Source organism: Crinia signifera, chromosome 3, assembly GCF_055691185.1.
Source record: "Crinia signifera chromosome 3, ASM5569118v1, whole genome shotgun sequence".
In the NCBI taxonomy this organism is placed as follows: Eukaryota; Metazoa; Chordata; class Amphibia; order Anura; family Myobatrachidae; genus Crinia; species Crinia signifera.
Window position 1 is genome coordinate 317,959,773 of NC_139219.1, and position 18,343 is coordinate 317,978,115.

At 46.5% G+C, this 18,343-nt stretch overlaps 1 protein-coding gene across 1 annotated transcript in view; it reads right to left on the bottom strand.

Annotated features, from left to right (window-relative positions):
* Positions 1–6,261: 6,261 nt before the first annotated feature.
* LOC146063035 (uncharacterized) overlaps positions 6,262–18,343 on the bottom strand; it is a 59,961-nt gene continuing 47,879 nt past the window's right edge. The window contains exons 15-19 of the mRNA XM_083175045.1: positions 18,092–18,268; positions 16,865–17,006; positions 16,282–16,466; positions 10,660–10,801; positions 6,262–6,440 (exon numbers count right to left, since the gene is read on the bottom strand). Of these exons, the coding sequence (XP_083031171.1) occupies positions 6,262–6,440; positions 10,660–10,801; positions 16,282–16,466; positions 16,865–17,006; positions 18,092–18,268 (825 nt within the window). The remainder of the gene's footprint in view (positions 6,441–10,659; positions 10,802–16,281; positions 16,467–16,864; positions 17,007–18,091; positions 18,269–18,343) is intronic.

Below are 18,343 nucleotides of genomic sequence, written 5' to 3' on the forward strand. Positions count from 1 at the left end.
TTAAGGCAGCCAAGGATAAGGGCGGCATAGGCTCTGATTCTTATAGGTCGTACGACAACTGGCTGGCAGGTTTTTGTGTTTTCGCGGCCTGCTATCTGGAAGATCGGCTGGATGAGCACATTAACGTAATACGCTACATTCACATGATACATGAAATGCAGCGAAAGTACGGGGGCTATGCTTGGCGCACGTACGACGAGCAGTTTAGGCGTAAGCAAGATTGCCTGCATATCCTAGACCTGGGCTGTAAGGACGTTGAGGTTTGGATGGAGGTGGCTCGCGTGCATTTAGACCCGATAGAGGCCGCAGCAGCCGCTCCTGCCTCCACGTCGGCTTCCCTCCCGCAGCAGCGGCCGGCGGCGGATTCTTCTGCCACCCGCCGCTTCCCTGGAGCTGGCAAGCCGGCTCCCCTGGGGGCCGCTAAGGGCAAGTGCTTTGCCTTCAATAATTCCACCTGTCAGCTGGGTTCCCGGTGCAAGTATAAACACCTGTGCATTAATTGCTCGGGGAACCACCCTGCTGCCACCTGCTTTCGAGGGTCCTGCCCCTCCAGAGGGGCGGGCGCTGGCACTGCCCCCAAGCCTGCCGGAGGTGGGGGCGCTCGATAGGGCGGCTACGCCGGTGCGGGTGGAGGCCATGGCCGAATGGCTCCGCTCGTACCCGGACAGGGAAGCGGCCGCTTTCCTGCGGGATGGTTTTAGCGTAGGTTTTCGCCTTCCTGTAGTGGGGGAGGTGCAAGGGGGCGCTTTCAGGAATTTGCAATCTGCTAGAGCGCTGCCCTCCGTGTTGTGGGAGAAGGTGATGAAGGAGGTACAGCTTGGACGCATGGTTGGTCCTTTTGCCACGCCCCCTCTGGCGAACTTGGTCATATCGCCGGTGGGGGTGGTGCCGAAGAAGGTCCCTGGGAAATTCCGACTCATCCAACATCTCTCTTACCCCACGGGGCTCTCTGTTAATGACGCCATTCCTGCCGAGCGTTGCTCAGTGACTTATCAGTCATTTGAAGATGCTTTGGCGATGGTCCGGTCGTTTGGACGGGGGGCTCTCATGGCTAAGGTGGATGTGGAGTCGGCTTTCCGTTTGCTCCCGCTGCATCCCGATGCTTTTAGGTACATGGGCTTCCGCATAGGTGACGAATATTTCATCGACAAGTGCTTGCCGATGGGGTGTTCAGTATCCTGTGCATTTTTTTAAAAGTTCAGTACCTTTTTGCATTGGTGCGTGGAGCAGTCTTCGGGGGAGAGCGGGCTCGCTCACTACCTCGATGACTTCTTATGTGTCGGTCCGGCCAGCTCTGACCGTTGTGTTCACCTGCTGTCCTCCTTGCAGTCCCTTTTCCAACAATTCGGGGTGCCTATTGCCGATGACAAGACTGAGGGCCCGGTTACCCGTTTGTCTTTTCTGGGGATCCAGATTGATACGGTAGAGGGTCTTTGCAGCTTGCCGGCCGACAAAGTCGCTAAGTTGCGTGAGGCAGTCGAGCTGTGTAGGTCCAGGAATAAGATCACCCTGCGACAGGCTCAATCAGTTTTGGGACAGCTGAACTTCGCTTGCAAGGTGATCCCCATGGGGAGGTTGTTTTGCAGTAAGTTTGAGAGGACCACTGCTGGGGTTAGCAAGCCTCACCACCTCATCCCCCTGTCCGCCGAGACTAGGCGTGACCTGGCTGTGTGGGCTTCCTTTTTAGAGGAGTTCAATGGGGTGCGCATCTGGCTGGCTCCCGCAGTGGCTAATAGTGAGCTGCAGCTGTTCACGGATGCTTCAGGCTCGGTGGGTTTTGGCTGCTTTCTGGCCGGTCACTGTTGCGCTGAGAAGTGGCCGGGTGACTGGTTTGAAAGGGGTCTCACTAAGGACCTGTTGTTGCTCGAGCTTTTTCCCATTATGGTCGCAATGGAAATCTGGGGCTCACGCTTGGCAAATAGGAGTTTAGTGTTCTGGTGTGACAACTTTAGTGCTGTGCATGCGATTAACCATCAGAAGGCCAGGTCCCTATTAGTCTTGTGTCTGTTGGCCCAGCTTTCACTGCAGTGCTTGCGGCATAATATCCTGTTCAGGGCTCGCAACGTCCCTGGTGTTGAGAATGAAGTCGCCGATTCCCTCTCCCGTTTCCAATGGCAACATTTTCGGGAGCTTGTTCCTCAGGCTGATGATGTCGGGGTGCCCTGCCCCTCTTATGTTTGGCAGGTGATCGGGTCGGACTGGAGGGGTTAGCAGAATCCTCATTGGCCCCTGCCACCCTTAGGAATTATCGGGCGGCCTGGACAGAATGGGAAGCGTTCGCGGGAGGGGCAGCTCAGTCAGGTAGGCGTGGGCAGCGTCTTTTGCTGTCTTTTTTGTGGTCATTGTATTGCACGGGTAGATCCAGAGCAGTGGCTGCGCGTTTTTTGGCTGGGATAGCCTTTTTTGCTAAGCTCAAAGGTTTGCCTGACTGTACGAAGTGTTTCCTTAAAGCTATGAAGGGCTGGGCACGCTTGTCTCCGGTTAGCCCTGATTGTCGTAGGCCCATCGATGCGTCACTGCTCCCGTCTTTATTGGATGCAGTGGGTCATTGCGCGGACTCCGCTTTTGAGTCTCTTTTGTTTAGGTTGGCCTTTTCCATGGCGTTTCATGGGGCTTTTAGGATTTCTGAGTTAGTTTCCCCAGGTAAATCCCGCGAGGCAGTGCTTTTAGTATCAGATATTCGTTTAGATGCGGGGGCCAGGGGCAAACGCAGGATTTTCAGAAGGGGGTTTCCAGAGGTGCGGAGCAAAGTACGGAGATGGACACTTAGGTGACCCAGTATATGTTTTGATGTCCCGTGGGTGGTAGGGGGTATTATATCAACCGCTCAGCATGTAGCGCCTGGATCAGTAATTTCCACTAATTACCCCATTACTGCACAGATGGTGGGAGATGAGGTGGGAGAAGGGGGCATTGGGCCGAATGAAGGGGCCCTGATACATAACTTCCAGGGTGGTAGGGGAAGTTTAATATGCAGAGGAGGGGTGTATAGTGGAGTGGGCTTATTATTCATAATTTTCTGGTGCGAGGATAGCTTGCTTGACTGCAGATATCTCCAGTTTCCGGAAATAGATTTCTTAGATTTTAATGGAATTAAAAACTAGAGAATCCCACCTACCAAATGGTGTTGGGCACGAGGGGATCAGAGTTCAGGAGGCAAAACAATCTGCCAAGGAGTATATAAAACTACATACCAGGTGTGTGGAGCTGGAGCAGTAACCAGCTGCTTGAAGGCTGATATATCTGGTTCTGGGAACAGTAGAGACAAGCTTCTAGTGTCCTTCAAAGGGGGAGAGTCACAGATTTTGGAATATATCCTCAGAAAAACTCTATGTCAGACAGAACCTGAAATATCTGACTGGGAACAGCAATGGAACAGGCTCGGATGGGGACCACTGCTTTGAAGTCAGATATCTCCGGTTCCCAAGGTCCGATTTTAAAAATTCTTGTACTTTTGGAAAGAGGAGACCCTCAGCTTTCAGACAATGGCCCTTAGATTCCTGGGGGGGGGTTCTGGGTACTCGGAAACCCCCCCTGCGTGCGCTACTGGGGGCGTTGTGGTTCAGAATTAGGCGGTCTAAAACTGACCAGTCAGCTAGAGGCAGGTGGTCTTCAGTGACACCGGATGTCCCGGTCTCCATTTGCCCGGTGGCTTTAGCATCCCTGTATGCGGAGGTCAGGCCTGCCCTGGATGGCTCCTGGCTATTGCATTATAATGGGTCTCCGTTGACGGTTTATCAGTTTTGATGGATGCTGAGGCGCTGCCTTGAACGGTTGGGCCTTTCACCGAGGGAGTTTGGAACTCATTCCTTTCGGATTGGGGCTGCTACCTCGGCCGCAGCTGCTGGCTGGCCAGTTAATGACATCAAGGCGTTAGGCAGGTGGCGCTCTGCGAGCTATAGGAAGTATATTAGACCTCACCTCCTGCCCTGAAAGGTGCTTGTGCTCGTATGTCATGCCTATGCTTGTATGTTATGCCTTCCTGTGCCTGAATGCTCATTCTGTTCCCCTGCCCTATGTCCATCCTACTCGGGGGCTATCTACGCTCTGCCATTAGGCCAGCGTCCGGAGTTTTTTCGCTTTTTGCCTGACCTGACGGACTGAATCTGGCCCTCTAATTTGGTTATAGTTAATTATAGTCCCTCAGCAGGTCCAGTCATTTTCCTCCGGCCGAGTACACACGTCATTCCTTTACCTTCCAATACCCATACCTCCCTTGTTTGTCTCTTTCCCATTGTCTTCCAGTATGGCTCCAATTGTGATTGGAGCATGTCTTATGGCACCTTAATTATTGTGCCTCAATTATGTATATATATGCAAAATTTTCTTTTTCTTTTTGGCAGATCCTCCTAATATGTAATAAGGCCTCACCGAGAATTCAATCTAATCCCCTATTTTTTATATCTTCCTCAGGTCTGGGAACCGATAGGCAAAGGGTCTGGGTAGTCGGCCATTCCTTTGTATACTGGGCAGCTAGGTCAGTCTCTGCAGGTGAAGGTCCACCCTGTGCCTGCTCCCGGGAGGTTAGGTGGTTAGGTGTCTGGGGTATGTCTTGGAAGGACCTGCGGGCATTCCTGATGGAGAATGTCCGCCGCTACGGGTTGCCTGAAGTTTTGGCTATACATCTGGGTGGCAATGACCTCGGGAAAATGTCCCAATTAGAGCTGCGGCACCTGATCTTGGATGATTTTGCTGCCATTAAATCAGCTTGGCCGTCTTGCACCATCGTTTGGTCCTATGTGATTCCTAGGCTTGCTTGGAGGGGTGCTAGGGACCCCAGGGCGATTGATGAAGCTCGGAAAAAGCTTAATGCGGCCGTTGCTCGTTGGGTGCTGGAGAATGGGGGGGCTGTTGTTCCTCATGCCATGATAAGATTTGGGCGTCAGCACCTATTTAGGCCGGATGGGGTTCACCTGGCGGGTGAGGGTTTGTTTATGTTTCTGGAGGGTCTGCTAGGTGTGTTAGATTTAGTTGTCTAGATGGTGGCGGGGCGGGGGGTATTTTAGTTAAATCCCCCGCTTTGGCGGGAAAGAACGGCAGTTTAATCAATTAGCTCACACCACAGGTTTTGTGGGCGTTTTGATGGCTTGTTTGCGGTGCACTCACCTCTCATTGGCTTAGGCCTTTTCGCTGTATCACCCGTGTCGGGGACAGCGTCCCCACTCGGCTGGGTGGGTAGTCAATGTGTGGGTAGAGTTGGATACCGTCTGTATTTTTTAGTTAGGCCAGTTACGTCAGAATTGGGGTGGAGTTACATTTGTGGCCGTTCTTTCTTGCCCACCATTAATTAATTAATTAAATCAAATTAATTAAATCAAATTAATTAAATCAAATTAATTCAAACAAACAAATTAGCTTAAAAGTTGCTACAAATAAATCAGTTAACAATTTCTGCCAAACCTATGTCTCCGAGTCTTTATTTCAGGTTTAGTTATGTTAAGTTAACAAATGTTATGACATGCTTAAGGTACACATGAGATGTTGGGATGTTTAGAGTAACGAAATGCCAACACTTGACATGGAGTGAATTAAACATCCACATCTGCGTGTCACACTGAGAGGCATGTGACTCGGAGAGCCAATAAGGACATAGGTCTGTCAGTGGTGACTGATTGATAATAGCAGGAAGGGGAGGAGATTTCCTCTTCTTCCTGCAGAATTCCCCGCCCTCCCTTCCCTGTTGCTTATCGAGGGTGGTGGGTGTTAATCGAGTTAGCTGATAGGCGGGAAAGAACGGCAGTTTAATCAATTAGCTCACACCACAGGTTTTGTGGGCGTTTTGATGGCTTGCTTGCGGTGCACTCACCTCTCATTTGCTTAGGCCTTTTCGCTGTATCACCCGTGTCGGGGACAGCGTCCCCACCCGGCTGGGTGGGTAGTCAATGTGTGGGTAGAGTTGGATACCGCCTGTATTTTTGAGTTAGGCCAGTTACGTCAGAATTGGGGTGGAGTTACATTTGTGGCCGTTCTTTCTTGGCCACCATTAATTAATTAATTAAATCAAATTAATTAAATCAAATTAATTCAAACAAACAAATTAGCTTAAAAGTTGCTACAAATAAATCAGTTAACAATTTCTGCCAAACCTTTGTCTCCGAGTCTTTATTTCAGGTTTAGTTATGTTAAGTTTACAAATGTTATGACATGCTTAAGGTACACATGAGATGTTGGGATGTTTATAGTTTTCAATTCTCTGCCGATTTTGTTGCCATTCATAACAGTTATGACAGATGTTATAATATAATGCGGCTGTCAGCATGCTCAGCTTCGAGGTATGGCGCAGATTTCGTGAGGTAATGGTGCATTGATAAAACCAATTAGGGGGGTGAGGTCCAGTTTAGCTCCAGGTGGAGCCTGGAATGTGAAGTTCTGTAGAAGGGTCGTGAAGAACAGGAACAGCTCCGTCTTGGCCAGTTTCTCCCCAGCGCAGCTTCTTTTACCTAGATGACACATTAATAGGATACAATGAAACCTGCAAACTGCTAGTGAATGTGATTAAAAGCAACAACTACTGTATTACATGGTTAATAACAACATAATAATGCTGAGTACCAAACATCTGGTGCTTTCAGAGTTCTTATATTTCCCAGTTAGACACATGGAGTTCCATTGTGTAAATCTGTCCCAGTTACATCCACGCTGATGTTATGCAATAACCATTGGATGGTGATGGAGTAGTTAAAAATAGGATATGGGTACGTACTGGTAAATCCTTTTCTCGTAGTCCATATGGGATACTGGGGTTCAATACGATGGGGAATAGAGGTCCTCCGCAGGAGAGACAGGGCACATAAGATTCTTTAGTGTGGGTGCACTGGCTCCTCCCCTCTACTTTCCCCTCCCACTAGTCAGTTAATGAAAAACTGTGCGGAAGGAGAGCGAACTATGCGAGGAATGATCTGTGAAACATGAAAAGTGGTGAGATTCATACCAGCACACCGCAGAAAGACAAGAAACGTGAACAATAACTTTCTTGAAAACTTAGAAATAAACTGTCACGAAGTGACAACCAAGGCAACAGCCATAACTTCACGCTAAGTGACAACTACATGCAGTAGTAATGCCGCACCGAGGCGGGGGCCCAGTATCCCATATGGACTACGAGAACAGGATTTACCAGTAAGTACCCAAAATCCTATTTTCTCTAGCGTCCATTATTGGATACTGGGGTTCAATAGGATGGGGAAGTCAGAAAGCTACCAGAACGGGCAGGAATGTGCAGAAACTGCTGCAGTACCGCCTGTCCAAACTGGGAATCCGCCCTGGCCAAGGAATCACATTTGTAGAACTTAACGAATATGTGTTGACCTGACCAAGTTGCAGCCCTGAAAAGTTGTAGGGCCGAGACACCTCGGTCAGCAGCCCAGGAAGTCCCTACCGACCTAGTTGAATGAGCCTTCACCGACGCTGGAAGATTCAAACCTGCCGATACATATGCCTGTTGTATAGTGGAATGGATCCGTCTGGCAATGGTTTGCTTGGATGCCAGACAACCCTTTCTCTGGGCATCATAAAGCACAAAAAGACTATCTGTCTTTCTAATCCTACCTGTACGTCTAACATACACTTTGAGAGTCTGTACAACATCCAGGGAAGCAGGGATTTCCGGATGCGCAACACTGGACGGAACCACAATGGGTTGGTTCAGGTGGAAGGGTGAAACAACCTTAGGCAAGAACTGCGGCCGTGTCCGGAGTTCTGCCCGATCTTCGTGAAAAACAAGATATGGGCTCTTACAAGACACCCATCTGGCTGAAGTCAGGGCCAACAAGACCACCATTTTCCACGTAAGGTATTTCAAGTCAGAGGCGGTACGAAGGGGGGCTGAATCCTCAAAACCCCCTGGAGAAACATCTGGACCTCCGGCAAGGACACCAAATTCCTTTGAAAAAAAAAAAAAACAGACATGGCCGAGATTTGGACCTTTAAGGAACCCAGCCGAAGGCCCAAATCCAATCCAGCCTGCAAGAACCGCATTAAGCTGTCCAGTTTAAACACCTCTGGTTGTAGGTTCTTTCTTTTGCACCAGGCACATATTTTTTCCATATGAGATGATAGTGCGCCGCAGTTATCGGCTTATGACCGAAGCATGTAGACCCTTGTGTCTTAAAATCTGCAGCTCAACCACCAGGCTATTAAATGTAGCCGCTGTAAGTCCTGGTAGAAGAACGGCCCTTGAAGGAGCAGGTTGTGTCTGAGAGGAGTTTTCTACCCGCATGGCCTGTAGATCTCCGTTAGATGCTCTTCGAGGCCAATCCGGTGCCACCAAGATGACCTCCGCATTTTGATTTAGGATCCTTTTTAAGACCCGGGCAAGCAACAGGAGTGTTCCATTGTTCATGTTTATAATAGCACATTGGCGAATATAATTTGAGGTAAGAAACCATCAATGTTGATTTGTATCAATTTTTATAATTCTAGTTGTTTGTTCAACTTTGTGTTCATTTTCTTTCTTTGAAATTCAGCACATTTTAGATGCCATATTGGAAATTGGCCTCTCTCTTTAAGAAACATGGTGATTTCTTTCAATTATAGAGCCAGTAATGACATGTGATGGTCCTGTGTATCCAATTCTGAACTGCATATAGTGGACATCTCCTAAAGCATTTTAAGAAGACAGGTAGATCATAATAAGGGAGGCCTATCTGGAGAAGGCCATCATGAGTGTCCTTGAAGATCTTTTAGATGGAAGTTGGTGGATACAAAGTCTTACAGATGATTAAAGTGTTTCATATAACAAGGGCCAGATATGCACAATACTGTGCCAATGCGCCTGTTGTTCTACTTGAGTCAACAAGCAAGTATTATACAATACCACCATTTGAATATTCCATGCATCTGCGATATATGAAAAATCCAAAATTACCAGAATTACCCCTCCCTTTTAGCACCTGAGTGACATCACAATCTGATTGAGCAGCTTTCAATAAATGTGCTACAGTATATACATCTACCAGATTTAAAGCATGGATGTTCACAGTTAATGGTGGTGGAAGAAAAAGGCTTTCAGCAATGACATTAGACCTCCATCTCCATAGCCTACAAGATAGTATCAATGATTCTCAATCAGGAATATTGATGATTTAAGGGAGCTAAAACCTCTTGGAATTAAGCAATTAAAGACATTTGATCATCAGAAATTTGAAAACCAAAAAGTTCCAACTGATACAAAATCTCCTATACAAAGTAAAGCGCAATAGGCTTAGAGCCATGATAAATGATGCTGGTCTTTTCTCAATACCATACATTGGTTGCCATTAGTGAGTTTCTAATCTAGACAAATTCTATGAAGGCCATTTTTACCTTCTTGTCAGACTACTGTAGGTGCACCTTAGAAAAATGAAGAAATCTGATCTTCCGCAATGTTTTGGAAATGACAATCTCACTGAAATACCTTCAACATCATAGCCATATTGCATGGTCCAGCCATAGTACACTTGATACCTTCTGAAGAGTCAAATATATTTGATGACTCTGCAGATACAGTGTTTTTTGAATGAGAGCATGTAGACCAAATTGTCTGACAAGACTATATTATAGACATTTTGAAATTGGAGACCAGAATGTTCAGAGGTAATGGAATAAGGCTATACACTTGTAGTAACAACCCAGATCCAGGGTCCTTGCTGATGATGAGGATATGGTGGTAAGTTGAACTGTCACTATACTTTCAATAACTTGTCCACCTGGCAGTTTGGATCAGCGGAGTTTGTCCCTCAGTCACAGTTTGTGTGTGACATCAATAAACCACAAGCTACAGGTGTAAAGTAATGAGGTTAATTTCCTCTGTGTTGTGAAATTCCAATCTCCCGCTGGTCTCTCTCCAACATTTCATGCCACACTTGGCACTTTACCTAGAGAAGTCGTTCTCAACCTCGGTCCTAAGGACCCGACAGAGTTAACGTTTTCCAGGTCACCTGGCACAGGTGTAGTTATTTCTCATTGACATTTCTCATTGACACCTTTTAAAAGATCCACAGGTGGAGCTAATTATTTCACATGTGGAGACCGGCAAAACATGCAGTGTGGGGTACCGAGGACCGAGTTTGAGAACCTGTGATTTAGTGTATGGCGGCTGAGGCAGAACGTTCTATTTATCTACAGTAGCCAAATAAAAAAATATTTTTTTTTTTTTCTTAGGAACTGAAGTCTTTGACTGCGATATACTCATACAAAGTCTAAAATCACTGGTCCATTGAGGATGTTGCACATTTGTGAATACAAATCAAATAATAGAGATAATAAAAAATAAAAAACAAATTAAAAAGTATAAAAATAATGTTAAAAACAATTAAACATGATATTCGTAGTCTCTTACATGTAAGCTGTTTTGATAAAAGCCCGGAGGGGCTCAAATGTCAACGATACCTTTAATGGCTACGTGAGTTTCTTTGATTGGTTAAGTCCCGAGTGCCGCTGTGAACTCTGTTATATATATAAATCTCTTCTAGTACCCATCATATACTGTATATAATATCATATTTTTTTAAATTTTTAATCTTCTCATGCTAAACATCTAATCTTATATACAAAAACTGATAATAAAATATGAGTATTTGCATCCAGAATTATTTCCCTTTCATACTGCAATGTTTAAAATATGAAATGATTTATCAGTGGTAGGACTGTATATGAAAATATTCTTAGAATGATTGTTACCCAATGAGAACGGTATGAAAGCCTCGTTCTTCTTGAAGTTTCCATCTGAATCGAGAAAATGTTCTGGGTAAAACTCTTCTGGTTTCTCAAAGTAGGCTTTATCCCTCAGTACCGAGGACAGTACTGGGATAACGATGGTCCCCTGTAGAGAGAACAGGCGAAGATCATCAAATCATCAGGCGAAGCATCAATGCTCACTATAAAAGCAATCAGATGCTTTACAGGTTCATCATCAAAGTTCAACAGAGAGAAAACTGGAGTCATTGGATTTATATTGAGATGACTCAGTTTAACAAGTTGCACAACTATATGTATAAAATTATAGTTTGTAATTTGAGAACAGTGGGGCAGATGTATCATAGCGGCGCGATAAGCGCCGCTATGATACTTCCTGCTTCGCCTCAATAGCGAGGCAAAGCAGGAAGGGACATCGACAAGATGTATTAACATCTTGTCTGCCGAAGCGGGGGAGCGTTAACTTCCCCCTCCGGCGATGTCCCTTTCTGGAGATAGCGCATCAGTTAATACTGATGCGCTATCTCCTGTCCCCCGGCCGGCCGCACTGGGCATGCGCGGGATCTCGCTGTTCACGCGAGATCCCCAGCGCAGCCCAGACCTAACAGCAGGGACAGCGCTGTCCCTGCTGTTTAGATAGGGCTTCGCCAGCCTGATGCTGGCGAAGCCAAAGCAGGCTTCGCGCCGAACGGTCAGCGATGCTGACCGTTCATACATTCGGCCTGCTATCATTTTGATAGCAGCGCCGATATGGACAGGGGAGCATAGCGCCCCTGTCCATTACCGCACGCTAGCTCCATCATACATGGGGGAGAAGCGGTATCAGTGCACATAACGTGCGCTGATACCCTTCTGCCCCATAACGACGGATAATACATCTGCCCCACTGAGCATTCTGGGCAATCATAACTAAAATCTGGTCAGTGCGCACAGCATTCATATGGGTCACATATAGAGTCTGGGTAAAATATATCAGGACTACTTGATGGCCGGTATGGTTGTTCTACCCACATCAGAATTTGAGTTTCAAAAAGTAAGGACCCCCATAAATTAGTCCAACTCAGCCACTTTTCACCTGTTTCCGAGCGATCTAGCTGAGAAATCAGGTGAAAAGTGGGCAAATCAGATGTGTTTGCCTATTGCGCATCTGACCTCTGACTCGGCCCCCTTCCCCGCAGCTGAGAGTGGTATTGCATGGATACGTCACATGCAGAAGACCTACATACGATGGTGGTTGCCTGTGTGGCTCTCTTGCAGAGTGCTGCGGCCTGACAAGTTGATGAGTTAGGAGGGTTGTCAGCGGGAAGTCGGAGGGGGTCGTGATACAGTAGATGGGTTCTCTAGGGTAATATCAGGGGCCAGAGTAGGGGTATACCCAAACATTGATTAAGGCGCCTCATATTTGTGCTCGAAGTGGCCTGGTATACGCCAGCATGACATGTCACTAGTTTGAGCACTGACTAAACCCTACCACAGCTTTCATCTCAATTATGGTGCTGTTAAAGCGCAATAAGAGGTCTTGAACCAGTAGGGAATCAGAACCAGCACTCCTGATTGACTGCTGGTCCAAAACAGAGATGACAGCTGTGAGGGTACGAGTTCCTCAATCACTCAGACACCGAGCAGATGAAACCAGAAGAATGGTTTATTTTCCACAGCACGCACAAATAGACAATAAACAGTGGCAAAGGTAAATTGCAGAGTAGAAAGATATTCAGGTAGCAGGCCCAAACAGACAGTCCTTGTATAGTCACAGTCCCAGATCAGTTCCACAGGGCAAACTATCACTTAATCCCCACAGCAGTGATAGCATATAAGTCCACACGATACCTAGACAGAGCATAACCTCTTAGTCCAGGACAGTCCATCAAATTCCCCTCCTGGCTTGTGTGCCAGTCATTTTAAAAACTTCCAATTTCCCACGCTTCTCCATACCATCAGTGGGCTTGCACTCAATCCCTATTGGTGGATTCAAGTCAGGTTTATCCCCCCTCCCAGGTACTGCTGCTGCCCATCTGCTTCTGCCCCCTGCTGGGGTCGGTTCCAGAAAGTCTGGAAGTGGCCAAGATATGCATAGCAGAGTCAACCCAAGATATAAAACACAGTCTGATTACATTATGTGGTGGTCACCCCCTGTGGACAACCCTCCTGTTGATAGTAGGGGAATTTGATCACCCCCTGTGGTGATTGTCCTTCAGCTATCCCCCTCATGTAAACAGCAGGAACAATAATCGGCTGATTACATTATGGGCTGATCACCCCCTGTGGTGGCCGGTTCCACAAAGTCTGCTAGAGCCCAGAGGTTTACAAAGAATTGTAAACCCCCCTGGGGAGATTGCCAATGGTACAATGCTTACATGAATAAAGTCCTGGGAAATACAGACATTACATTTGAGGTGGGATTATACAGCCTAATAATATATGATCTGGAACTACACACACATATAGGGGTATATAGACATATATGGAGAACAAGAGGGTACCGACGGACTAAAATAGTACATTAATTACTACACCTAATAAAATATAGTAATTACAGATTTACAGTGAATCTGATAACCTCACATTCCTTCCCCTACTATTGTAGTCCCGGTACCCAGCTGTTCAGGAACCAATAACAACCTGGAATAGCGGGATGCAGAGCCGAGAATCTGGGGTTTGGATATACCACCTGAGTCCCACAGGGTGACATCATACCAAACCCATCTTGTAAAAGGCGGCTGGTTTGCAGAACCAGCAAGGGCATGATTACAGTCTAAGTCATACATTGGAACTAACAAGGGCTGTAGCAATTCCTCTTCTTCGGATTCTGGGTACCCCCCCTCTGCAACATTGTAACCTACTAATACTTTTGCCTCGGGCACAATGGGGCAGGGACCACTTTCCACCTCCCCCTCTTGCCCAAGGAACAGGGGCCAAACAGCAGGCCAATATAGGGGCTCTGGCCCTGGCACTTCCACTACCCCGTCATGTCCTTCCTCCCCCAAACCCAAACTAGGGGCATGGCACATTTCAGTCCAGCATTTGGTCTCAATGTCCAGGGCTGAGGAGGGACCCTCCATCACAAACAATTCCGCTGGTGGCTGCAGGACAGGCTGTGTCAGCTCTGTCCCCTTAAAAGCCAGATGCTCACCTGCAGCTACTTCTGCGCACACCTCCTTCTCCGCGATAGCCTCCTTCCCCAGCTGAGTATGCTGGGCAGCCCGAAACACGACGTCATCTGTGACTGGTGGGCTGGTGGCCTGGATGTTGTCGGATACTCCTCTAACCACGGCGATCTCTTCTTGGACGCAGTCCTCATAGATCCCCTGGCAGCAGGATAATAGCTCTGCATCTCCCACCTCAGCAAAAGGGAAGCAGTAGTGCAGCTCCTCCCGGGGTGCCTGGCTCAGAGGCCTCACTTCCTTCACGTTGGGGATAACCTCCCCCTGCAGAGAACACTGAGCAGCTTCCTCCCTAAGATGGGGGAGAAGCAATTGCAAACGGTGCCTTTCATCACGCCCCCTGCGACACTGATCTTGCCATGCTGGGGTATCCAGGAGCCCCCGATCAATCGCCTCTTCCTCTGCCACCACGAAGCACTCCTCCAGACACTGCAATTGTTCCCACACACTCAACTGTGCACCGAAATGGAGGATCCAGGCTCGATAATCAGCAAATGCATTTGTAGGATCTCCCTGATCGTGCAGGATCTGCTGAAGGAGTTCCCCGCGAGTGCAGGATCGGATGGGTATACCTCGCAGCTGACCTTCTGCTATCAGCTCCTCCATACTCATTTCTTCAAGGGCAGTTAGGGGCCCCCCTGACAACGACCCTTCTCTTGCGGTAACAATTAATTCTGTGGCAGACCCCTCGGTTGTCTGCCCAGATTGCAGTAGCCCCCTTCTAGACCTTTCCTCTGGTTCTATCTGGGGCATCAATTTATTCTGGACTTGTCCTTCAGCCTCAGAATATTGTCCTCTTTGTAGCATCTGGGTAACTGTAGCAATCACTTCCTCTGTAAATTCTACAAACTCTGGCTCTCCTAGCAGATTCCAAGAAGTGGCCTCACCTTTACAGTGCAGGAATGCATCCCCCAGGTAACACACTTTGTCCTGTATGCTGGATACTCTCCACCCGCTGACCATCTGCTGAGCGTCTTCCCAGTACTTCCAGATATACTGCATTTTCCTGACAATAAATAACAGATCCGGCTTCCCAGCCTGCCGATACACTGAAGAACCTCCGTCCCTGAGCTCCTCTGCTGCAGGGGTCTTGAGGCATCGATTTTCTTTCCTTGGAAACATTTTCCCTTTCTACAGGAATGACACCTGCTCACTTGCTGAACATCACCTTATTGCATTTTCCGTTTCCTTACATATGGTCTGATCCTCTGTTCTCTGTGCTTTCTGTGCTCGACGGTTGGTGTCTGAATGATCCCACTGTCGCTGCCGCCAAATGTGAGGGTACGAGTTCCTCAATCACTCAGACACCGAGCAGATGAAACCAGAAGAATGGTTTATTTTCCACAGCACGCACAAATAGACAATAAACAGTGGCAAAGGTAAATTGCAGAGTAGAAAGATATTCAGGTAGCAGGCCCAAACAGACAGTCCTTGTATAGTCACAGTCCCAGATCAGTTCCACAGGGCAAACTATCACTTAATCCCCACAGCAGTGATAGCATATAAGTCCACACGATACCTAGACAGAGCATAACCTCTTAGTCCAGGACAGTCCATCAAATTCCCCTCCTGGCTTGTGTGCCAGTCATTTTAAAAACTTCCAATTTCCCACGCTTCTCCATACCATCAGTGGGCTTGCACTCAATCCCTATTGGTGGATTCAAGTCAGGTTTATCCCCCCTCCCAGGTACTGCTGCTGCCCATCTGCTTCTGCCCCCTGCTGGGGTCGGTTCCAGAAAGTCTGGAAGTGGCCAAGATATGCATAGCAGAGTCAACCCAAGATATAAAACACAGTCTGATTACATTATGTGGTGGTCACCCCCTGTGGACAACCCTCCTGTTGATAGTAGGGGAATTTGATCACCCCCTGTGGTGATTGTCCTTCAGCTATCCCCCTCATGTAAACAGCAGGAACAATAATCGGCTGATTACATTATGGGCTGATCACCCCCTGTGGTGGCCGGTTCCACAAAGTCTGCTAGAGCCCAGAGGTTTACAAAGAATTGTAAACCCCCCTGGGGAGATTGCCAATGGTACAATGCTTACATGAATAAAGTCCTGGGAAATACAGACATTACATTTGAGGTGGGATTATACAGCCTAATAATATATGATCTGGAACTACACACACATATAGGGGTATATAGACATATATGGAGAACAAGAGGGTACCGACGGACTAAAATAGTACATTAATTACTACACCTAATAAAATATAGTAATTACAGATTTACAGTGAATCTGATAACCTCACAACAGCTGCCATAGGTGGACCGGATGCAGGGGGGCTTCACAGCCAGAGCCGCACTGCAGGCCACAGCTGCTATGGATAAAGGGGGGAGGGGGTGTGTGACACCGTGAGTTATTACACCGGGTGACACCAACCCTAGTTATGCCTCTGGATAGCGTAATGAGAATATTTCTGTTATGAAACGTCACCCACCTTTGGGATAAAATATCCCCTGAACATGATATCTTGAGAAGCTGCGTGCTGTAAGTTAGTTGGGATAATGTCACCAAACCGCTGAATTTCATGGATGACGGCGTCGGTGTACGGCATTTGCTTCCGGTGCTCTGTCTGTGGCTGAGCTGATCCGATCACTCTCTCTATTTCACTGTGCACTTTTTCTACCAAATAAAAAGAAGATGCTTCCTGACTTATAACAATGTATTATGATGACACCACAACATGGTCATACATCACAGTACCTATAACTGACTAATACAATGCTATTATCAGGGGTTAAAATGAGGGGGAACGGGGTGGAATTGAGTTCCACCACCTCTAATGGTGAGGTGGAACATTTTAAACTCCACATTGGCCCTGAATAGTAATTCTCACAGAAAATAATTTTAGTTTGCAAGAGGATGCCAAAAACCCTACCACTGGCCCTAATGGGGGTAGGGGAGGGGGGTTAATTAGGTGGCATAGATAAATGATTTCCTCCACCTCTGCTTGACCACTTTAAGCCCTGGCTATTATTGTATATCAATTGCAGATATTATTTCCCATTCTCATTTCTTACTTTGGATTTCGGGGTATTTCATCATTAGCAGAAGGCCCCATCTCAGTGTAGTTGAGGTTGTCTCCATCCCAGCAACAAACAGGTTGCTGACCAGCTCAAGTAGGTTCCGATCATGATAATACAAAGTAGATTCTTCATTTCCCTGCATACAGTAAATGGTCAAATCTTTTTAGCCAATCAAAAATATCTCTGAAATATTTAGAGATGCATCAAGTCTTAAAAAACAACCATGTCCACTGATGAATTGTCAGTACCGTCCACAAACAGCAGATAAAGCAAAAAAAGTGCATGTGCTACAACGGATTCTGGTTTTAATGTCTGTTTTATGTTAAGAAATCTCTTTATAAATCTCTCTGTCTATCCTATCTCAAAATGAAAGAACACCCACATTTTAAGCATAGTAATTGAACAATTCCTTGTATACTGTAGAATCGGTGTTTTAAAAAGCAAGCCTACAGTATCTGATAAAAAAAAAGAAAAATTAAGATTACAAACACAGAACATCACTTAATATAGTTTAATATGACAAAAAAAGTTAACAATGCAAAATACATCAGCAGTATATTATTGTCCCTCAAAATAAAATGCGCCCATGATCAAATGAATGTCTTAGGTGGATCTATAAGCGTTCCCTAAAAACTCATCTCTTCAGGCAAGCTTATCAAATTCCAGAATCAGTCATAGAACCTTGCGTTCTGGTGGAATCGATGCAATAAAGAATACAGTATCTATCCTTATGTATCAATGCCTATTAGTCATCTCATTCTGTATTATATATATTATATATATAACTACAGAATGCTGTACAGTTTGCCAATGGGGATGTGGTTTTAATTCCTCTTAATCAAATTCAAAACTTAAGACACCACCACTGTTATTACAGCTCCTGGGGCGATTCAGCCCTGATTGCCAGGGTGTTCGCTCAATGGTGGGCAGTCATGCCCATGCTTCCTCATGGCGGGTGGCTGATGTCAGTGCCTGCCCCCAGTTCGCTGGATAGCAGGCATCTGAAAAGCGACCATCGAATGATTTCTCCTCCTTTCAGCTACATGCAAGTGGATGTGTTAGCATACATATACCCTTGCATGCTAGTGTGAAGATTCGCTCGACAGGGGGGGGGGGTTGACGCAAAAGGTTTAAAAATGTAAATAAAAAAAACAGCCGTCTATGACCCTTATGGCTGACTTTAAGGACAAAGAAACCCCACAAATAACCCCAAAAATATACCTCTTGTTGCTTCACGAGAAATGATTCAATGAGATTCCTCTGATCGTTTACGTCCGGTTCTTTCACTTGGTTTAGAAATGTCTCTCTTATAAACTCATTTGTCCTATAGCTGTTTTCAAAAACATTTTGGTGAGTCCCAGGAAGCCAGCGGACCACAGAGGGATAACTATTGTACAGCTATAAAAAAGTAAAAATAAAAACAAAAAAGGTAATTTTTATGATTTTATAAATTAAATTATGATATGGGTTGAT